An 18537-nucleotide genomic window follows, 5' to 3' on the forward strand; every position below is an offset into this window, starting at 1 on the left:
CCGGCCCCCAACACGTCAGAACTTCAGTTTTGGTCTTGGTAAAGCGAGGGGCCGGACCCAACACGTCAGGACTTCGGTTTTGGTCAGGGTAGAAGCGAGGGGCCGGACCCAACACGTCAGGACTTTGGTTTGGGTCTCGGTAAAAGTGAGGGGCCGGACCCAACACGTCAGGACTTAGGTTTTGATCTGGGTAGAAGCGAGGGGCCGGCCGAGCATGCGCCCCAAGGTCTCGGGTAGCTCGGCCCACCCCGCCGCCACGCCCCCAGCCCCGGCGCCGCTGGGAGCCGCAGCTCTCTGAGCCCGCCTTCTCCCCGGGCCGGCGCCCGCGCGTCATGCTGTGCGCCACTAGCCGCCTCCTAGCGGCCCGGGAGGCGAGCGCCCTCCCCGCCCACCCCAGAGGCCGGGCCCCGGCGCCGCGCAGCCGGCGCAGGGAACTACATTTCCCAGGGCACCCCGAGCTGCCCCCTGGAGACTTCTTGGTGGGGCGCTTCACGAAACCCAGCGTGCCTACGGGCCGGAGGGTCATCCTGAGGAAGGGAAGAATGCCGCCGGCCGCCGGCGGAGGCCTGGCGGGATCCGAACTGCGCCCCCGGAGGGGCCGATGTGGGTCCCAGGCGGCTCGGGCCGCAAGCCGGGACGTGGCCACGGAGGCGGCTACAGCGCGGAGCCCCAAACGGCCTGCTCTTCCGAGCTCGCGGCGCTTCGAGGCGGCCGGCCGGTGGGCCCTGCTGGCCCTGGTGACGCTGACGTCCTTCGCCAGCCGCTTCCACCGTCTGGACCAGCCGCCGCACATCTGGTGAGTGCTGGGAGGGTCTGGGCAGGCGCCGTGGCCACGAGGAAGGAGGGGCGCGCCTTCTCATTGGCCCGGGGTCGCGGAGGGGCGGGATTCACAGTGGGAGGGGCGGGGCCCGCTGGTGGGTGGGGATACAGGTTGCTGGTGGTGGCCTTTGGCCAGGTGCATCCTTCGGGAGAAGGAATAGATTTTAGCTTTGGTGGGTGGCAGTGAGATTCCTCAGTATGTGAGGAAGGAGTCTTCCTGTCTTGCAGATTATGCTGCAGTGCCTCACGTGGCTTTTAAAGATGCTCTGAACTTTCCCAGGAGAATTGGAAATCCTCAGTATAGAATTTCCTCAGCCCGAGTTGCTAATCTGCAGGGTGTCCGCGCCTCAGTGGGCGGGGGTGGTGGGGGGTGGGAATGTTCCTACTGGTTCCTAACAGGTTTTCAGGAACCTGAACAACTTGTGTGTCCATGGGTGATAACAAGGGTCCCACCTGGCAGGTCTGGGGTCATCCTGTGAGGAGAGACGTATTTTCTTACAGATTTTGTTGGACTGAGTTGCAGGAGTCAAATTCATTTAAAAAGCTTCAAGAGTCTCCAGCTGGAAAGAGGAAGAGCTTTATATGATCTGAAAATGGTTAATGTGTTTGACCAAAAAGTGATCCTATGTTTTCTTTGCATCACTGAGAAGAAAGTTAGTGTAGAGGTTGATAGAAATGGAACTCCTTGACTAAAAAGCAAGCGAACAGATTATCAGGTTATCCCACTTGGAAGCTAAGGAATTAGCTTGTTATTATTTCATGAGTGCTGACCGAAGATATGAGACTCCTGGGTCAGAGTCAAAAGACTTACTACTCATGGGAGAGGAAGCAGGATGAATATGGGCAAGCTGGGTTCAATTTCTCATGGCCCGGAAACCCCCCATGGTGGCGCTATGGGCTCAGATGGAAGACCTAGCACACAGTGGGTTGCCTTGCAACTAAGGAACAACAAACCCAAGGGATTTACTGTTTTATAGCAAGCAATAAGCAAGCATACTTCTTGTCCTAGAGAGAGACGTTATCTCATCTCTCAAGGCTGCTGGATGCAAACACAACTTTGGGAAATGGTTCAGGTGAAATGGAATCAAGGCCCTGCATTCTGGGCATACCCAGAGAGATATGTGGAAGTACAAGAGAGCCATGGAGGACTGTCTTTCCCAACAGGCTCACTGCTTGATTTTAAGCTGTCTTGGCTTCTAGCAAATCTTCATATGAATGTTCAGCTCCATTGGCTACTCTGGGTAGCCTGACTCACAGAGGCATGGACCAAGTCTGTTTAATTTGTCTCATACAAGACTTGATTAAGGCTGCTGTCACCAGGACTCAAAGCAGCAGGGTGAGGCCAACCTGTGATATTAACCTATGCCCTCCAGGGTCCTGCATTTGGCCACCTAGGAAGAATTATATGTGTGGAGGAGTTGGGAGGAAGGACCAGTAAGTCTTATTTCAGATAGCTGGGATGTAATCTAAGGCCGGTCTATTATCCATTATGGTCTGTACACAGATGTTTAGACTGACCTCTGGTTTTTGGTGTCATTGCCAATAAGAGTTCTCTCATTAATAAAGCAACTCCCATTCCCAATGGAAAGACATTCCAAGGCCCAGTTCTTCCCTACATTCTAACATATTATCTGAAGGGGTGCATGTCAGTGCAGTTCAGGATTTTCTATTAAATTTTATTGGGATTGCCACAGATTTGGTTTAGACCACCATTTCAGTGATTTGGTTAAACCACATGGGCAGTGAGTGTCACTGAGTAGTTGCAGCGTCTGTCACTATATAAGGTATAACCTGTGTGGATCACAGTAAACTGTGGAAAATTCTGAAAGAGATGGGAATACCAAACCACCTGATCTGCCTCTTGAGAAATCTATATGCAGGTCAGGAAGCAACAGTTAGAACTGGACGTGGAACAACAGACTGGTTTCAAATAGGAAAAGGAGTACGTCAAGGCTGTATATTGTCACCCTGCTTATTTAACTTACATGCAGAGTACATCATGAGAAACACTGGGCTGGAAGAAGCACAGGCTGGAATCAAGATTGCCGGGAGAAGTATCAATAACCTCAGCTATGCAGATGACACCACCCTTATGGCAGAAAGTGAAGAGGAACTAAAAAGCCTCTTAATGAAAGTGAAAGAGGAGAGTGAAAAAGTTGGCTTAAAGCTCAACATTGAGAAAATGAATATCATGGCACCTGGTCCCATCACTTCATGGGAAATAGATGGGGAAACAGTGTCAGACTTTATCTTTTTGGGCTCCAAAATCACTGCAGATGGTGACTGCAGCCATGAAATTAAAAGATGCTACTCCTTGGAAGAAAAGTTACGACCAACCTAGATAGCATATTGAAAAGCAGAGACATTACTTTGCCACAAAGGTCCATCTAGTCAAGGCTATGGTTTTTCCAGTGGTCATGTATGGATGTGAGAGTTGGACTGTGAAGAAAGCTGAGCACCGAAGAATTGATGCTTTTGAACTGTGGCGCTGGAGAAGACTCTTGAGAGTCCCTTGGACTGCAAGGAGATCCAACCAGTCCATTCTATAGGAGACCAGCCCTGGGTGTTCTTTGGAAGGAATGATGCTGAAGCTGAAACTCCAGTACTTTGGGCACCTCATGCGAAGAGTTGACTCGTTGGAAAAGACTCTGATGCTGGGAGGGATGGGGGGCAGGAGGAAAAGGGGGTGACAGAGAATAAGATGGCTGGATGGCATCACCGACTTGATGGACATGAGTTTGAGTGAACTCCGGGAGATGGTGATGGACAGGGAGGCCTGGCGTGCTGCAATTCATGGGGTCACAAAGAGTCAGGCATTACTGAGCAACTGAACCGAACTGAACTGAAGGTCCCTAGGGTGTCAGGAGAAGCATATGAATCTGTATCAGTCATACTTCCCAGGTGGCTCAGTGGTAAAGAATCTGCCTGTTAATGCAGGAGACAGGAGACTTGGGTTCAATCCCTGGGTTGGGAAGATCCCCTGGAGGAGGAAATCCCAACTCATTACATTATTGTTGCCTGGGAAATTCCTTGAACAGAGGAGCCTGGTGGGCCACTGTCCATGGAGTTGCAAAGAGTCAGACATGACTGAGTGACTGAGCATGCATGCATACTGATAGAAGGTGGTGTCATTCTTTGTTTTTGCATGTGAAGGGAGATCCATGTTGGGGATTAATGTTGATATCATCAGGTACATGAGGATAGTTCAAGACTGGCCATGTACACATGAGTTTTTCTGATTTTGTAGCAGGGTGATAGATTCAGCAACAGGTCAGATTGCTATATACAGCTGCCAGTTGCCTTAGTTGTATCATAGTGTTTTGGCAGTATGGACTCTGGGACTAGGAGGCAAACAGCATTAATTATTTCCCTTCTCTTTACATTTTCAGGGTCCTAAGATGTTCCTTCCCTAGTTGGCAAGGTTATTTCTTTTTTTTTTTTTTTCCAATGTCATTCTCCCAAATCTTCCCACCCTCTCCCTCTCCCACAGAGTCCATAAGACTGTTCTATACATCATTGTCTCTTTTGCTGTCTCGTACACTGGGTTATTGTTACCATCTTTCTAAATTCCATATAGAGGAAGGGGGAGGAAGGAGAGAACTAGCGGTAAAGGGGGCGGGGGAGGTGCAAAGGGCGCGCTCGCGCGTCACGTGAGCGGGACGCGCCGTTCTTCCGTCGGCCAAAAAATTATTTAAAAATAAAATAAAATAAAATAAAATAAATTCCATATATATGCGTTAGTATACTGTATTGATGTTTTTCCTTCTGGCTTACTTCACTCTGTATAATAGTCTCCAGTTTCATCCACCTCATTAGAACTGATTCAAATGTATTCTTTTTAATGGCTGAGTAATACTCCATTGTGTATATGTACCACAGCTTTCTTGTCCATTCATCTGCTGATGGACATCTAGGTTGCTTCCATGTCCTGGCTATTATCAACAATGCTGCGATGAACATTGGGGTACATGTTTCTCTTTCCCTTCTGGTTTCCTCAGTGTGTATGCCCAGCAGTGGGATTGCTGGATCATAAGGCAGTTCTATTTCCAGTTTTTTAAGGAATCTCCACACTGTTCTCCATAGTGGCTGTACTAGTTTGCATTCCCACCAACAGTGTAAGAGGGTTCCCTTTTCTCCACACCCTCTCCAGCATTTATTATTTGTAGACTTTTGGATCGCAGCCATTCTGACTGGTGTGAAATGGTTCCTCATAGTGGTTTTGATTTGCATTTCTCTGATAATGAGTGATGTTGAGCATCTTTTCATGTGTTTGTTAGCCATTTGTATGTCTTCTTTGGAGAAATGTCTATTTAGATCTTTGGCCCATTTTTTGATTGGGTCATTTATTTTTCTGGAGTTGAGCTGTAGAAGTTGCTTGTATATTTTTGAGATTAGTTGTTTGTCAGTTGCTTCATTTGCTATTATTTTCTCCCATTCTGAAGGCTGTCTTTTCACCTTGCTAATAGTTTCCTTTGATGTGCAGAAGCTTTTAAGGTTAATTAGGTCCCATTTGTTTATTTTTGCTTTTATTTCCAATATTCTGGGAGGTGGGTCATAGAGGATCCTGCTGTGATGTATGTCGGAGAGTGTTTTGCCTATATTCTCCTCTAGGAGTTTTATAGTTTCTGGTCTTACATTGAGATCTTTAATCCATTTTGAGTTTATTTTTGTGTATGGTGTTAGAAAGTGTTCTAGTTTCATTCTTTTACAAGTGGTTGACCAGATTTCCCAGCACCACTTGTTAAAGAGATTGTCTTTAATCCATTGTATATTCTTGCCTCCTTTGTCAAAGATTAGGTGTCCATATGTGCGTGGATTTATCTCTGGGTTTTCTATTTTGTTCCATTGATCTATATTTCTGTCTTTGTGCCAGTACCATACTGTCTTGATAACTGTGGCTTTGTAGTAGAGCCTGAAGTCAGGTAGGTTGATTCCTCCAGTTCCATTTTTCTATTTTATTTTTCTATTTATTCTATTTATTCTATTCTAATTATTTCCCTTCTCTTTACATTTCAGGGTCCAAAGATGTTCCTTCCCTAGATGGCAAGGTTATTTCTTTCCTCCCACTGCCATATAATCCCTGTGTCCCACTTAGTACCTGTAATTTCACCTTTACTCCAGTTATTGCCTACTACTAATGTCCAGACCTTTCTGCCATGAGCACTGTCAGAAAATTGACAGAGACTTATTATGCCTCCCACCTTGGCCCACATGAGCTATTGTAGAGGGTCTTCACAAGCAGTGTATTCAACCAAGTGATCTTTATTTTTACCTCACTCCAATGAGAAAATGTAAGTAACTGAACTAGAATTAAGTTAGAATCCTATAAATCTTGCACCCCCACCCCCCACCCCCAGGCTGATCTGGAGTTGCTGTTAAGGGAGACAGACCAAGCCCAGGAATCGTCCAGGAAGAATCTCAAATTTTCCAATAGGTTTTTATAATGCTCCACCCTTTTTATCCTGATCATTACCCAGTTGGTGGCCAAGAGGAGATAAACACCTAGTTTTAGGTGGCCAAACTATGTGACTGAAGTGTATGAACCAAGTGGAAGTGAGTCAAGTATAATCAGAAATCTTTTTGAGAAGACTGTTTAGTGCTTGACAACATCCGATACCTGTGGATGGTCTGGAGTTGGAATGTCATTGGATAATTTGACTGCTGGGCCATTGCAAAAAAAAAGAAAAAAAAAAGGTACACCATTGTCAGACTGTAGATGGTTTGGAATGCTGAGAACACGACACAGTTTAGTTTTAAGGGCCACAGTGGTATATCTACAGGAAGGTGATTGGACTGGAATAGCAGTATCAACATTGTAACCTGAAAAGGTGGCAGCAGCTGCAGGGCAGCGGTGATAGCCTGGAGAGGGGAACAAAGTCCTGATATGGTCAGTTTCCTTGAAGTGGGCAGGGTCAGTGCCCCATGCAGTGTGGCTTCCTTTACTACAAGACAAACAGGCCAGCTTTTGTTAGGCAGCGCAAGTTTCCGCAATGTAGCAATGGCCTCTGCTTTGGAAACAAACAACCCTTTACTTTGTACCTCAATGGTGGGAGATGTATTTCCATGCCTGGTGTGTTAGTGGCAGCAGGTGGTATCCTGGCAGTGATGGCAGTGGTCAGGATGGTGCAGGTTTGATCAACAGCTTGATTCTAATCAGTCTTAATAAAATACTGGCGTTTACTGGGGGCATCTTCATGAGAGATCCAGATTGTCCCATTGACAGGCAGCCATGATTTTTTTCCATGATTGGCTCCAAAGAAGGGGGCTTTAAATTTCTTAATATATATAGCCTTCCAAGTGACACACCAGATGGTTAGGCCAATGGAAAAAGCCTAAGAGTAAGTAAAAATATAACTTGTCTGTTTCTTAAGAATATCATCTAAGGCACAGGCGTTGACTTTTGATTCAGTGCATTGTGCCAGTCAATTATCCCTTTTTGCAGTCGTCTTTCCAGAGTTGTCAGTGGGGCTGGATGATAGCTGCTGCCCTGTGGCTACCATCTGCTTTTAGTTTAGCCAAACCATCAGTAAACCAGGCACAAACATTAAGAGGAAACTCTGGGAATCAAGACCTCACTGAGTCAGGGGCTTTGCTGCAGGTGGTGGAGTGGAAAATAGTTTCTTCGAAAGGGACAGCTAACACCTCTGTTTGAAAAATCAAGATGCTTCTAGGGCCAGGCCAGCTATGCTCTTGAATATACCACTTCCGTTTCACCAACGAGGCTTACTCAGCAGTTTCCTTGCTAGCCACAGTTTCAAAGCAGCACGATCAGGCCAAAGACTATGGTTCAGGCTCTTCTTAATTTCAACAAGAGCTTAGGAGTAGGTTGATAGTTGCTTCTTTTAAAAGATATGTACTTGAAGCCTATGTCCAGCAGATGGCATTGCTTTCATAGAGAACCTGCCCACCGCCCACCCCCGCCCCCGCAACCCCATTCCATCTTTAAAGCTGTAATGTCCCATTTTTGTGATTATATTGTTTCTCTAGGACCCCTTGGGAGGGGACAGGATCACCTCTGACTATGCAGCAGTCCCTGAATGGGATAATCTTTGACATGTGTAGGATAAATACAACAATGCGTCCAGCAGTGGGAGCCACAACAGTAGTTTCAAGGGCCCCACCCACAAGGGCACTTTACCTTCCCTTCCCAGATGGGAACTTGGCTCAGACGACCCTGTCAGTCGAATCTGGGTGCTTTCCCTGCTCTTTGAACTAACAAGTCTAATCGGCCTGCATCAGGAGCTACAGACAGCCACCTAGAGATTATGCTGCTCCCAGGTGGGGAGTCTGGGCAGTGCCGGATGCAGGGGGCAGGAGGAAGCCTTTCTTCCTTGTAGGCCCTGGACAGGTTTGCCCCACTTCTTCCCAGTGTACTTTCCTGTGTCTTGTGAGCCCCTGGGCTTAGGGACCTTCTTCTTTCAGTCCCTGTGCTCATTGCTCTGGTCCTCCCTGCAGTCCTCGGCACTTTGGTAACCCCTGCACCTGGCAGATCGTCTCCGAAACTCTAAGGGATTGAGTAGGGCTCCTGTATCCAACAGGACCTTGAGCTTGAGTCCCCTCTCCTCACCATGCTAAGATGAGTATGTGTGGCCTTTATAGTCCCCTTTAGGGACAGGGAGACCTTAACCTCACCTTTCATCATTTTTCTCTTTGAAGCAGCTCAGATTGTGGCAAAGGGGCGGGATCATGGGACCCAGAGGGACAGAGTGGCTCCGAATCTCTGAGCCAGGCACACTTTGAGCTTGAGCACACAGCTCACCCAAGGACCTTTCAATGTTTTCACTCTGCCCAGAGTTCTGTATGGACTAGCAAGGTCCTTACTGTGGGCACCATTCAGGTAAGCTTTGGGAGCTCCGTGATTCTTCAGCTGCATCCATATTGCGGCTCCTCAGCTAATTGCCCCATACTGATAATTACATCTTTTCCTGCTTTTACCCAGAAGAATGTGAGCAGTAACCAAGGCAGCATTCAGACAGTTTGTTTCATTTCTGCCTCTCTCCACTCAGCCTCATTCATAGATAGGCCAGGGGAAGATTCTTACTACCTCCCTTCCCCACCACTTGGGCAAGAGCATTTACTACCAGATCCAGGGAGTCTTCTGTCATCCCCTACCCCTGTCCCTGAGGGGCCTTGTCCTTTCTCTTAAGGAAAGCTATAACTCGGAATCCTTTGCTCATCAGGGTTTAGGGTTTTATTTTTACCCTGTGTGCATGCTTAGTCACTTGTCATGCCTGACTCTTTGCAGCCCCATGGACTGTACCCCACCAGGCTCCTCTGTCCATGGGATTCTCCAGTCAAGAACACTGGAGTGGGTTGCCATTCCCTTCTCCAGGGGATCTTCCGGACCCAGGGATCGAACCGACGTCTTCTGCATTGGCAGGCAGGTTCTTTAGCACTAGTGCCACGTGGGAAGCCCTTGTTTTTACCCTACTCACCAACTGATCAGTTAGTCTGTCACTGTTCTGTGGATGCTGCCAGGAGACAAAGTCCTGGGTCAGAGACAGCCGATTTCATTTCTCACAGTACAGCAAGCAGGATGGGCATCAGTATGTTGGCATCAGCTCCGCTTGCCCCTAGTGTCCCATGTGATGCCCTGGGCCTGGATGAATGCCTGCACATGCAGTGGGTTGCATCACAGCCAAGGTGTATGGAGCTTGGGGAATCCGCTGTTTTATAATAAGCAGTAAACCAGACTGCTTTCTGTCCCAGAGGGAGATTCTGTGTCTTTAGGTTGCTGGAAGCATAACCCAGAGAAATGGCCTGAGTAAAGAGCTATCAGGACCTTGCATTCTTGGCATATCCTGCAAGGTCTGTAGGAACCCGAGAGAGCCTGGGAGGACTATCTCCCACCACAAACATGCAGTGGAAGCCAAGAGGAAGTGTGAATATTACTACTAGTTTTACTTGAAAGTAAAAATCTTATACTCCTTTATCAGTATGTTTCCATACAGACTTTGAAACTAACCACAAATGTTGGGACAGTTTAAATAGTGCCCCGCATGTGTGGGACTACAGTCTGCAGAGTTCTCTCACATGTGTTACTCGATAACTCCCTGGGAGATGGACTGGCAGATACTATTATTGTCTGCTTCATGGAGATGAGAAAAGAGGTCCAGAGAGGGTGAGTGACTTTGCAGGGTCACGCTCACCCTGGGTGGCGGTGCTGGGACCGGGTCTCGCTCTTTGTCTACAAGTCTGTTTGTCACTCTGCTTGGAAGTTATTTTCTCCGTTTGACATCACCAGGTCACCATCCTCATTTCATGTCAAGCCCTGCGCTCAGCAGATGCAGGAGTAGATTTACCCTTCTGCCTAGCTATTAGAGCCAGGGAGTAAGACAAACAAAAGAGCCCTGTATTTTTGCTAAGAGCATGTTTTGCCCCTCATGTTGTAGGTCAGCGATAACTGCTTATTGAAGCTGACCTGGGGATGGATAGTCACTGGAAAGCAACTGCTCCTCTGAGCTGCAGGGAGAGACTGACACACACCAAGGGCCAGGTCTGCTGGATAACTGGCCTGCCACTGTAAAGCCCGCATGTAGTGGGGTGAAAGGCTTACTGTGGTTTTGTAGAAGAATAGGATTTTTACGTTGTGTTTAAAAGCTAATGTGTTAGAATCACTTCTTTCCCTGCAAGGTAATTTGCAAGTAAATAATGAGGATGGGCTTTAGATTGATTGTTAACTTAGTGAGAAAGCTCTTACTTTTTATAAAAAGTTCAGTTCAGTGGCTCAGTCATGTCCAACTCTTTGTGACCCCATGGACTACAGCATGCCAGGCTTCCTTGTCCATCACCAACTCCCAGAGCTTGCTCAAACTCATGTCCATTATTATAGCAAGATCAGAGTTCACAGTCAGAGGTTAATTATCACAAGGTTGGGAGCAAAATCAGACTGCAGCCCACAGTGTAGTTTGTAACAGCAAGAATAACGTAGTTTTTAGTAGTCTTGGGGTTAGAAGTTAGCAGACTTGGAAGAAAACTTATTGCAAAACTTTTTATAGTATAGGAAACTCTTTGCTTTTTTAAAATAAATAGAAACTCAAGATACAGAATAAGTATAGATTTAACTTAAATTTATGATGACAGGTTGGTATTTGCTAGCCTTTATCTTCTGTCTAAATGCAGGTTAAGGACCAGCTTGATGTCTTGTTTCCTCAAACTACTTGCATTAAAAGCACTTTTTTTAAATCCAGATTTTCTCATTAATTGCTTGAAACTTGTAGCCTTTGGTTTTAACTGTAAATTTAACCGTGCTGTATTAAGGCTATTTGGGTTGTATGATGATGTTAAGAATTTCATTTCTCTTTCTGTTTTCTTTTTAGTTGGGATGAGACTCACTTTGGAAAAATGGGAAGTTACTATATCAATCGCACCTTCTTCTTTGATGTGCACCCACCTCTGGGAAAGGTGAGCAGTGTGGTGGACTGCAGTCTGCTAAGGGTTGGAGCCCAGTCTTAGGTTGGGGTTTAATTCATGGGCTTATAGAAAGAACACTCTGACATCCCAGAACAGCTGTTTTCATGGAAACATTTGGTATTTTTAGGAGTTCTCTGGGCTCAGAAATGGAGTTAGAATCCATCAACTGAAGGGTGGATACAAAATGTGGTATTCTATATAAGATGGAATATTATGGAGCCATAAAAAGAAAGAAGTATTGACACATGTTGCAACGTGAATTAATCTTGTAAACATTATGTTAAATGGAAGAAGTCAGACATAAAAGGCCACATATTATATGATTTCATTTATATGAAATATCCAGAATTGGCAAATCTGTGGAGAAATTTACATTAATAGTTGCCAGGGCTTCCCTGGTGGCTCAGTGGTAAAGAATCTGCCTGTAATGCAGGAGACCTGGGTTTGGTCCCTGGGTGGGGAAGATCCCCTGCAGAAGGAAATGGCACCCCACTCCAGTATTCTTGCCTGGAAAATCCCATGGACAGAGGAGCCTTGTGGGCTACAGTCCATGGGGTAGCAAAAGAGTTGGACGTGACTTAGTGATTAAACAACAACAATAACAAGGGGAAGGAAGGTTGGGCAGTGACTGAAAATGGGTGTGGAGCTTCTTTTTGGGGTGATGAAATAGTCTGGAGTTGGGTAGTGGTGATGGTCACACAACCTGTGAATAAACTAAAAGCCACTGAATTGCACACTTTTTTTTTTTTATTTGATTTTATTTTTAAACTTTACAATATTGTATTTGTTTTGCCAAATATCGAAATGAATCCGCCACAGGTATACCTGTGTGAATTGCACACTTTAAAATGGTGAATTTTATGGTACGCACTGCTGCTGCTGGTTAGTCGCCCAGGTGTGTCTGACTCTTTTCGACCCCATGTAGCCCGCCAGGCTCCTCTGTCCATGGATTTCCCAGGCAAGAATACTGGAATGGGTTGCCATTTCCTTCTCCAGGGGATCTTTCCCACCCAGGGATTGAACACATGCCTCCCACTTGGCCAGTGAATTCTTTACCACTGAACCACCCGGGAAGCCTGGTTTATGTTACATGAATTTTATCTTATTTGAAAAAAGGAAGAAAAAAGAAATAGAGGGAAAGAATCTGTTGCAGAAGTAGTTAGGGGAGCTGATTGTCTACAAGGGCAGGGAACTCTTTTCCCCTCCCTGCTCACAGCATGTTGCTTGGCCTCTTCCTTTCACATGGCTTCCAATTAGAAATTCCACCAATCAGAATTCATCTTACTCTCCGAGAAACAAACACTCCTAAGAAGACTAATGGATTAGCCTGGGTGTTTACTCAGTCCTTTCTTCCTAACTGGAGGCTGAGATTTTTGGTACCAAGGGGACAGGAATTGGCCTGGTATGAAGTGTTCTTGGAGTGTGGAGTACTTGGAGCTGAAGGCAGGGGGTGAGAGGCGGCATGGGTGGTGATTTGTGACAGGTGGGCTTAGGGGCAGGCACCAAAGCATGGGGTGGGGGACCAGGAAGAAGGCCCTGCAGGTTTCAGGAGAGGAGAGGAAAAAGAGTTAGGTGACCTATTTCAAAATTAGCTCCAAACCCAGAGAAGAAGCAAACAATGTTACGCTTCTTTTTGTCTCCTTTATAACAACAATAAGAGAGCAGCAGTTGAACAGTCTCTTTTAGTCACTGTAGATGCATTAACTTACATAATGCTCAGAACAACCTTATGCAGTAGGTACTGTTCTATCCTCATTTTACAGAAGGGGAAAGTGGGACTCAGAGCCATAAGTGGTTTGCCATAGGGAGTATAGCCAGTAAGTGGTAGAGTCCAGGTTCAGCCTGGCTTACAGTCTGCTGTCTTAACTATCATACAGCTGCCTCCCTAACTTGCCTCGCCCCAGTACTGGGGCAAGTACATCCATTACCACTGTAGACTTAAGCCACAGAACCTACTGAATATTTGCATTGGTCCGGCCTGGGAACCAGCTCTGCAGAGATTTTTCACAGGAAACCCAGCCCTGTCTTGCATCTGGAGAGTGCCTGTCCGGTTTTGGAGTCCACTAGCGCTCAGCAATTCATGGGGTCACAAAGAGTTGGACACAACTGAGCGACTGAAGTGAACTGAACTGAACTGAGTGCTCAGCGCAATGAGAACAGTGGCAGCGTTGTTTTTGCGGAAGCCCTCCCTTCCTCCCATCTGGTTCCTGTGTGAAGGGAGAAATGGGAGACTTCTTTGTAAGGCTGCCACCAGGGAGTGCGGTCCGTCTGCTTGTGTTCTACCTGCTTGAAAGACTGATGCGCAAAGCAGCTTCCATAGGTTCTGAAGCCAAGCTAGTCAAAGAATCAGAAAGCCCCATGGGAGCTGGTGGTCCAGTGGTTGACTTCACCTTTCAATGCAGAGGGTGCAGGTTGAGCCCTTGGTCAGGGAGCTAAGATCCACGTGCCCTCAAGGCCAAAAAGCCAAACTATAAAACAAATAATATTGTAAAAAATTCAATAAAGACTTTTAAAAAAATGGTTCACATAAAAAAAAAAAAAAAAAAAAAAACCCTTGAAGTGGTGACTAGGAAGTTTTCTCCTATAGTACTGAGGCCAATGCCTGCTGCTTCACACTGGCCCCAGCCCCGAGTGCCGGGGCTCCAGGGAAGTGGGTGCTTTAAAATAAATAAAAATGCCTGCACATAGCAAGAAATTTGATTTGTATAGAAGGAAATAAAAGGTCAAAAGCTACCTTCTCTCACATTTCTATTCCTCAGAGGCCACCAGAGCCACCTTTATTAACATTTTCTCATATATCCTCTCAGAAACTTTATACAAATACAAGGGTGTATACATTTATTCACGTGTATATATTAGTACACAGGAACAGCACATTATGTATGCAAATAGAAACAGACTAAAATTGAGCAACTTGTGTTTTAAATATATCTTACCTTTTTTCCACATCAGCATATAAAATGTACCCCATTCTTTTTAGTGGATATATAATATTCCATTATACACGTAAGCCATAAATTATTTTGCCTCTCTTCTACTGGTGGGTATTTACGTTACTTCAGTTTTGAGTCATTACAAAAGACCATGCAGTGAACTTCCTTGTACATTTGTCTTTTCATAGTTGTGCAGGTGTGGCTAAAAGAGCCTCAGCAGCTGAACTGAAGAGGCAAAGGATGTGCACATTTAGATTTGAGTTAGACATTGTTAAGTTATTCTGCAAAATGTGATAATATATGTACTCCCACCAACAGTGTATGAGGGCACTTGCTTCCCTCACCTCATTGCTAGCACTGGTGGGATCACACTGCCAAAACTTTGCTAATTTGAAAGTAAAAAATGGTATATAAGTGTTTCCATTTGCATGTCTTCCTAAATTAGACTGAAAATTTTTTTTGTATGTTTATTAGCCATTAGTGTTTTGTATTTTTATGACAGCATTTTTTTCTAGTGAATTCCTCTTATTCATACTGATTTGAATGAGTTCTTGAGTTAGAAAATTAGCAAAGTGGGCTTCCCTGATGGCTCAGATGGTAAAGAATCTGCCTGCAGTGCAGGAGACCCAGGTTTGATCTCTGGGTTGGAAAGAGCCCCTGGAGAAGGGAATGGCAACCCACTCCAGTATTCTTGCCTGGAGAATCCCATGGACAGAGGATCCTGGTGGGCAACAGTCCATGGGGTTGCAAAGAGTCAGACATGACTGAGTGACTAACACACGCGCTTTTTTTAAGTTTTATTTCACTTGTTAAATTTCTAATTTAATTTGTTATTTTTGACTGCTAGATCTTTGTTGCTGCTCAGGCTTTTCTCTAGTTGCAGCCAGCGGGGGCTACTCTTCATCACAGTGTGCAGGCTTCTCGTTGCGGGGCTCCTCTTGTTGTGGCGTGCTGGCTCTAGGGCTTGTGGACTTTAGTAGTTGTGGTTCCCAGGCTCTAGAGCACAGGCTCAGTAGTTGTGGCTCATGGGCCTAGTTGCTGCATGGCATATGGGATCTTCCCGGACCAGAGATCGAACCTGTGTCTCCTGCGTTGGCAGGTGGATTCTTTACCACTGGGCCACCTGGAAATCCCCTCAGGACTACTTTTACCCTTATGGGAACTGAGAGGGTACTGAATTTTGAGTGCTTGTTCATTGCTAGGCAGAGTATCAGGTGTTTCACCTTTGGCATCTGCTCTGAGCCTTACAGTCATCTGCGAGGAAGGCTTTATTACTTGTAGTTCAGAGAGTACTAAGTATTGTCCCCAATTAGAGACCTCATATGGGAGGCACTGAGATCCAGTCACCTGTACATTTCCTCCTGCTATGCCACCAGCCCAGCTGTCTGGGAATTTATGCACCAGGTGGGCTTGTCCTCTGAGATCCCAGGTGGGAAGGAACATTCATTTGGTTGTCACTTCTCAGTTTAAGTTCATCTGGGTATTCAGATGGCTCTGTCTTCTCAATACTTTATATTACTTTATATTAAATTAATTGACATTAAATATAACTTCTGGACTTTTGGATTCTTCTTTTTTTTTAAATAAGGATTTATATTAATTTACTGCTGAGTTTTGGTTTCTATGTCTTGACATGGAACTATGGAGAGTGACTCTGTTTAGAACTACTTAGAGAAAAAAGTGAGTTAGTGGTCCATATCTGAGCCCCCAGAAGCAGCGTTGCTGGGCAAGGCTTTCCCTCCACACAGCCCAGCTCGAGCGCAGGGCTTGGGCCCAAGCAGCCTGGGGCTGTTACCAACGCTTGGTATCTGCTGACAGTTCTTAGGTTTTAGCTGCTTCTGATTGATTATATGTGTGAAAAAGCAAGTTTTACACTATTGATGGTCAAGGAAAGAGAAATGAAGAGGCCGATCCTCTCGAGCGTTTTGAGGGATTCACAACTCACAGGCTTAGTTTGCAGTTGATGTGTTCAGTTTGGGGATGTTCCAGGGTGGCCTCCCTTTGGAAGACTGGCAGTAGGAGAAACCAGTCCCTGGCCTTCTGGCTTAGTTTCCACCAGGACTTTTCCCTTCCGCTCCGAGAAGGTGCATCCATCTGCGTTCTCCTCCCCATTTTCTCCCCTTCTCTCTATGCCTGGTGTGTAGCCACTTGGCCTCTTTCCTTGCTCCTCATCCTGACTTGGAGCCTCATTTTCCTTTCAGTGGTGCAGTCTCCCAGGAATCAGCCCCTACCCACAGCCTCCGTCCATGAGCTGTCGTGTTTTACTTCACAGCAAGTGAAAAAAGGCTGAATGAGGAAGCCCCTCACTAGCCCTACCCTTCACACTATGATTATTTTCTTTTTAAGTACTCAGTCTTCACTGTACCCAAGGACTTGGCCTTAACACAGGAGAGGATTTGTTTCAAGCCGTGAGCTCTGTAAACAAAAGAGTCTTTGCTCTGCAGCAGCTGCCGGAGAGCAGCTCCCCCACTCTTGGGGGCTCCTCCTGTGGACGGTTGTCGGGGAAGCCAAGGTCTGGGTGCAGCTGGGAGGGGAGTGTGGAAGAGACGGAGTCTTCTCTCCGAGGCCTCTCATCTTTATGTTCTGCCTCTCTACTCAGATGCTGATTGGTCTGGCTGGCTACCTGAGCGGGTACGATGGCACCTTTTTGTTCCAGAAGCCTGGGGACAACTATGAGCATCACAGCTACATGGGAATGAGAGGAGTAAGGCTTCCTGACTTGCAGTTGGCTGCCTGAACTCTGGGGCCACACTCAGTCAGAAATGTTAACAGTCAGAAGCCCTCAAGTGGTGGCAGGTCTAGGAAAAGGGACTTTGGGGAGGTGGGGGTGATTGGACCCATGCCCTGTAGTCAAGATTCAGAGCTGGGGTGAGTAGGAAGAGCTAGAGAGAACATAGGTAATACGGGGATGACACAGGTGGGAGCAGGCCCAGCCTGTCACCTGTTACCCTGCCTATGAGCGGCATCAGGTTTCAGATCAGAGGGCAGCCCAGGACTCAGGCGGCCAGGAGGCTGCTGCGGCCCTAATGTGGGCCTCAGCACATTGGCAGGCTACATGTCCTTCCTCTGTGGCCACAACTGCTGCAGTACTGCCTCCCTCTGAGGCCTTTATTGACACGTTAGCACCCCCACCCCCCGTGACCAGGTTCTTCCCTCTTTTCCCCATGAAGATTTCAGGCACACACAGGTTTTCTAGTCTTTTAAAGGAAGTGTATGTTTGCCCAGTCCCACTGTGCCCTGAGTTCCAGCACCAGCCCTGACAGAACATGGCAGGGCCTAAAGACCCAAGTGTCTGGATACCCCATGCTGCTGCTGCTGCTGTTAAGTTGCTTCAGTCGCATCTGACTCTGTGTGACCCCATAGACTGCAGCCCACCAGGCTCCTTCGTCCCTGGGATTCTCCAGGCAAGAATACTGGAGTGGGTTGCCACTTCCTTCTCCAGTGCATGCATGCATGCTAAGTCACTTCAGTTGTGTCCGACTCTGTGCGACCCCATGAACAGCAGCCCACCAGGCTCCTCCTTCCACAGGATTCTCTAGGCAAGAATACTGGAGTGGGTTGCCATTTCCTTCTCCAGGGCACCCCATACCTAGAGCTAAATTGGACCTACGGGAACCATCCTCCAGTGTGGAACTCTCAGAGCGGGTTGCATTTGCAAATCCCTTCCCTCAGGGAGTTCAAAGCAGTTTAGATAAAGGTCATGTGATTATTTGGGCTCTAGTCTTTGGCTTGCTTGTGCAGTCATATCATACTGTTTTAAACAAGGACTGTCTACTACCCTCAAGTTCATCACTCTTGAGTGATTCTGTGTCTTCTTAATGATGTTTGATCACCACCGAGCATACAGAATTGGATATCAGCCTGACTACGATCTTGCTATGGAAGTGAGAAGACCAAATATAACAGCCTGTTGCCTTTCACACCAGGGCACATTGCTTTCTGCTAACAAAAAGTGACAACCCAAATGTGAGAATTTCCATTCCTTTGGGTTTGTCTGATTACTTTTGATGGATATGGTAGGGGACTAGAGAGAACACTGGTGGTTAAAAACAAAACAAACCGAAAAACAACTGTCCAGATGCTAAACCGTCAAGCTGTCTTTTTTGTAAAATCAAAATACAACCTTTAGATTAAAGAGTGGTTCCTGGTGTGATTGGATAAAAGGACCAAGGGAGAAAAAGCAGAAACAGCATTAGAATTCTCTAAAATATTAAAATATCTTGAGAGCTATTTCTTTCCTTACACCGGTTTTTGTAACAGAAGCTAGCGTCTATCAAGAACTTTCTGTGTGGTAATAAACTTTAGCTCATTTAATCTAAAAAGTAAGCCCTGGGGCTCCCCTGGTGGTCCAGTGGTTAAGAATCTGCCTGCC

At 46.3% G+C, this 18537-nt stretch overlaps 1 protein-coding gene across 3 annotated transcripts in view; it reads left to right on the plus strand.

Moving 5' to 3' along the window:
• Nucleotides 1–323: 323 nt before the first annotated feature.
• Nucleotides 324–18537, plus strand: part of POMT2 (protein O-mannosyltransferase 2) — a 44942-nt gene continuing 26728 nt past the window's right edge. For 2 of the 3 annotated variants that reach the window (XM_070378450.1, XM_070378451.1), the window contains exons 1-3: nt 324–796; nt 11139–11223; nt 16765–16869. In XM_070378450.1, the coding sequence (XP_070234551.1) occupies nt 333–796; nt 11139–11223; nt 16765–16869 (654 nt within the window). In that variant the 5' untranslated portion in view covers nt 324–332. The remainder of the gene's footprint in view (nt 797–11138; nt 11224–16764; nt 16870–18537) is intronic. The other variant, XM_070378452.1, reaches the window with a different exon arrangement.

Source organism: Bos mutus, chromosome 10 (genome assembly GCF_027580195.1).
Source record: "Bos mutus isolate GX-2022 chromosome 10, NWIPB_WYAK_1.1, whole genome shotgun sequence".
NCBI lineage: Eukaryota > Metazoa > Chordata > Mammalia > Artiodactyla > Bovidae > Bos > Bos mutus.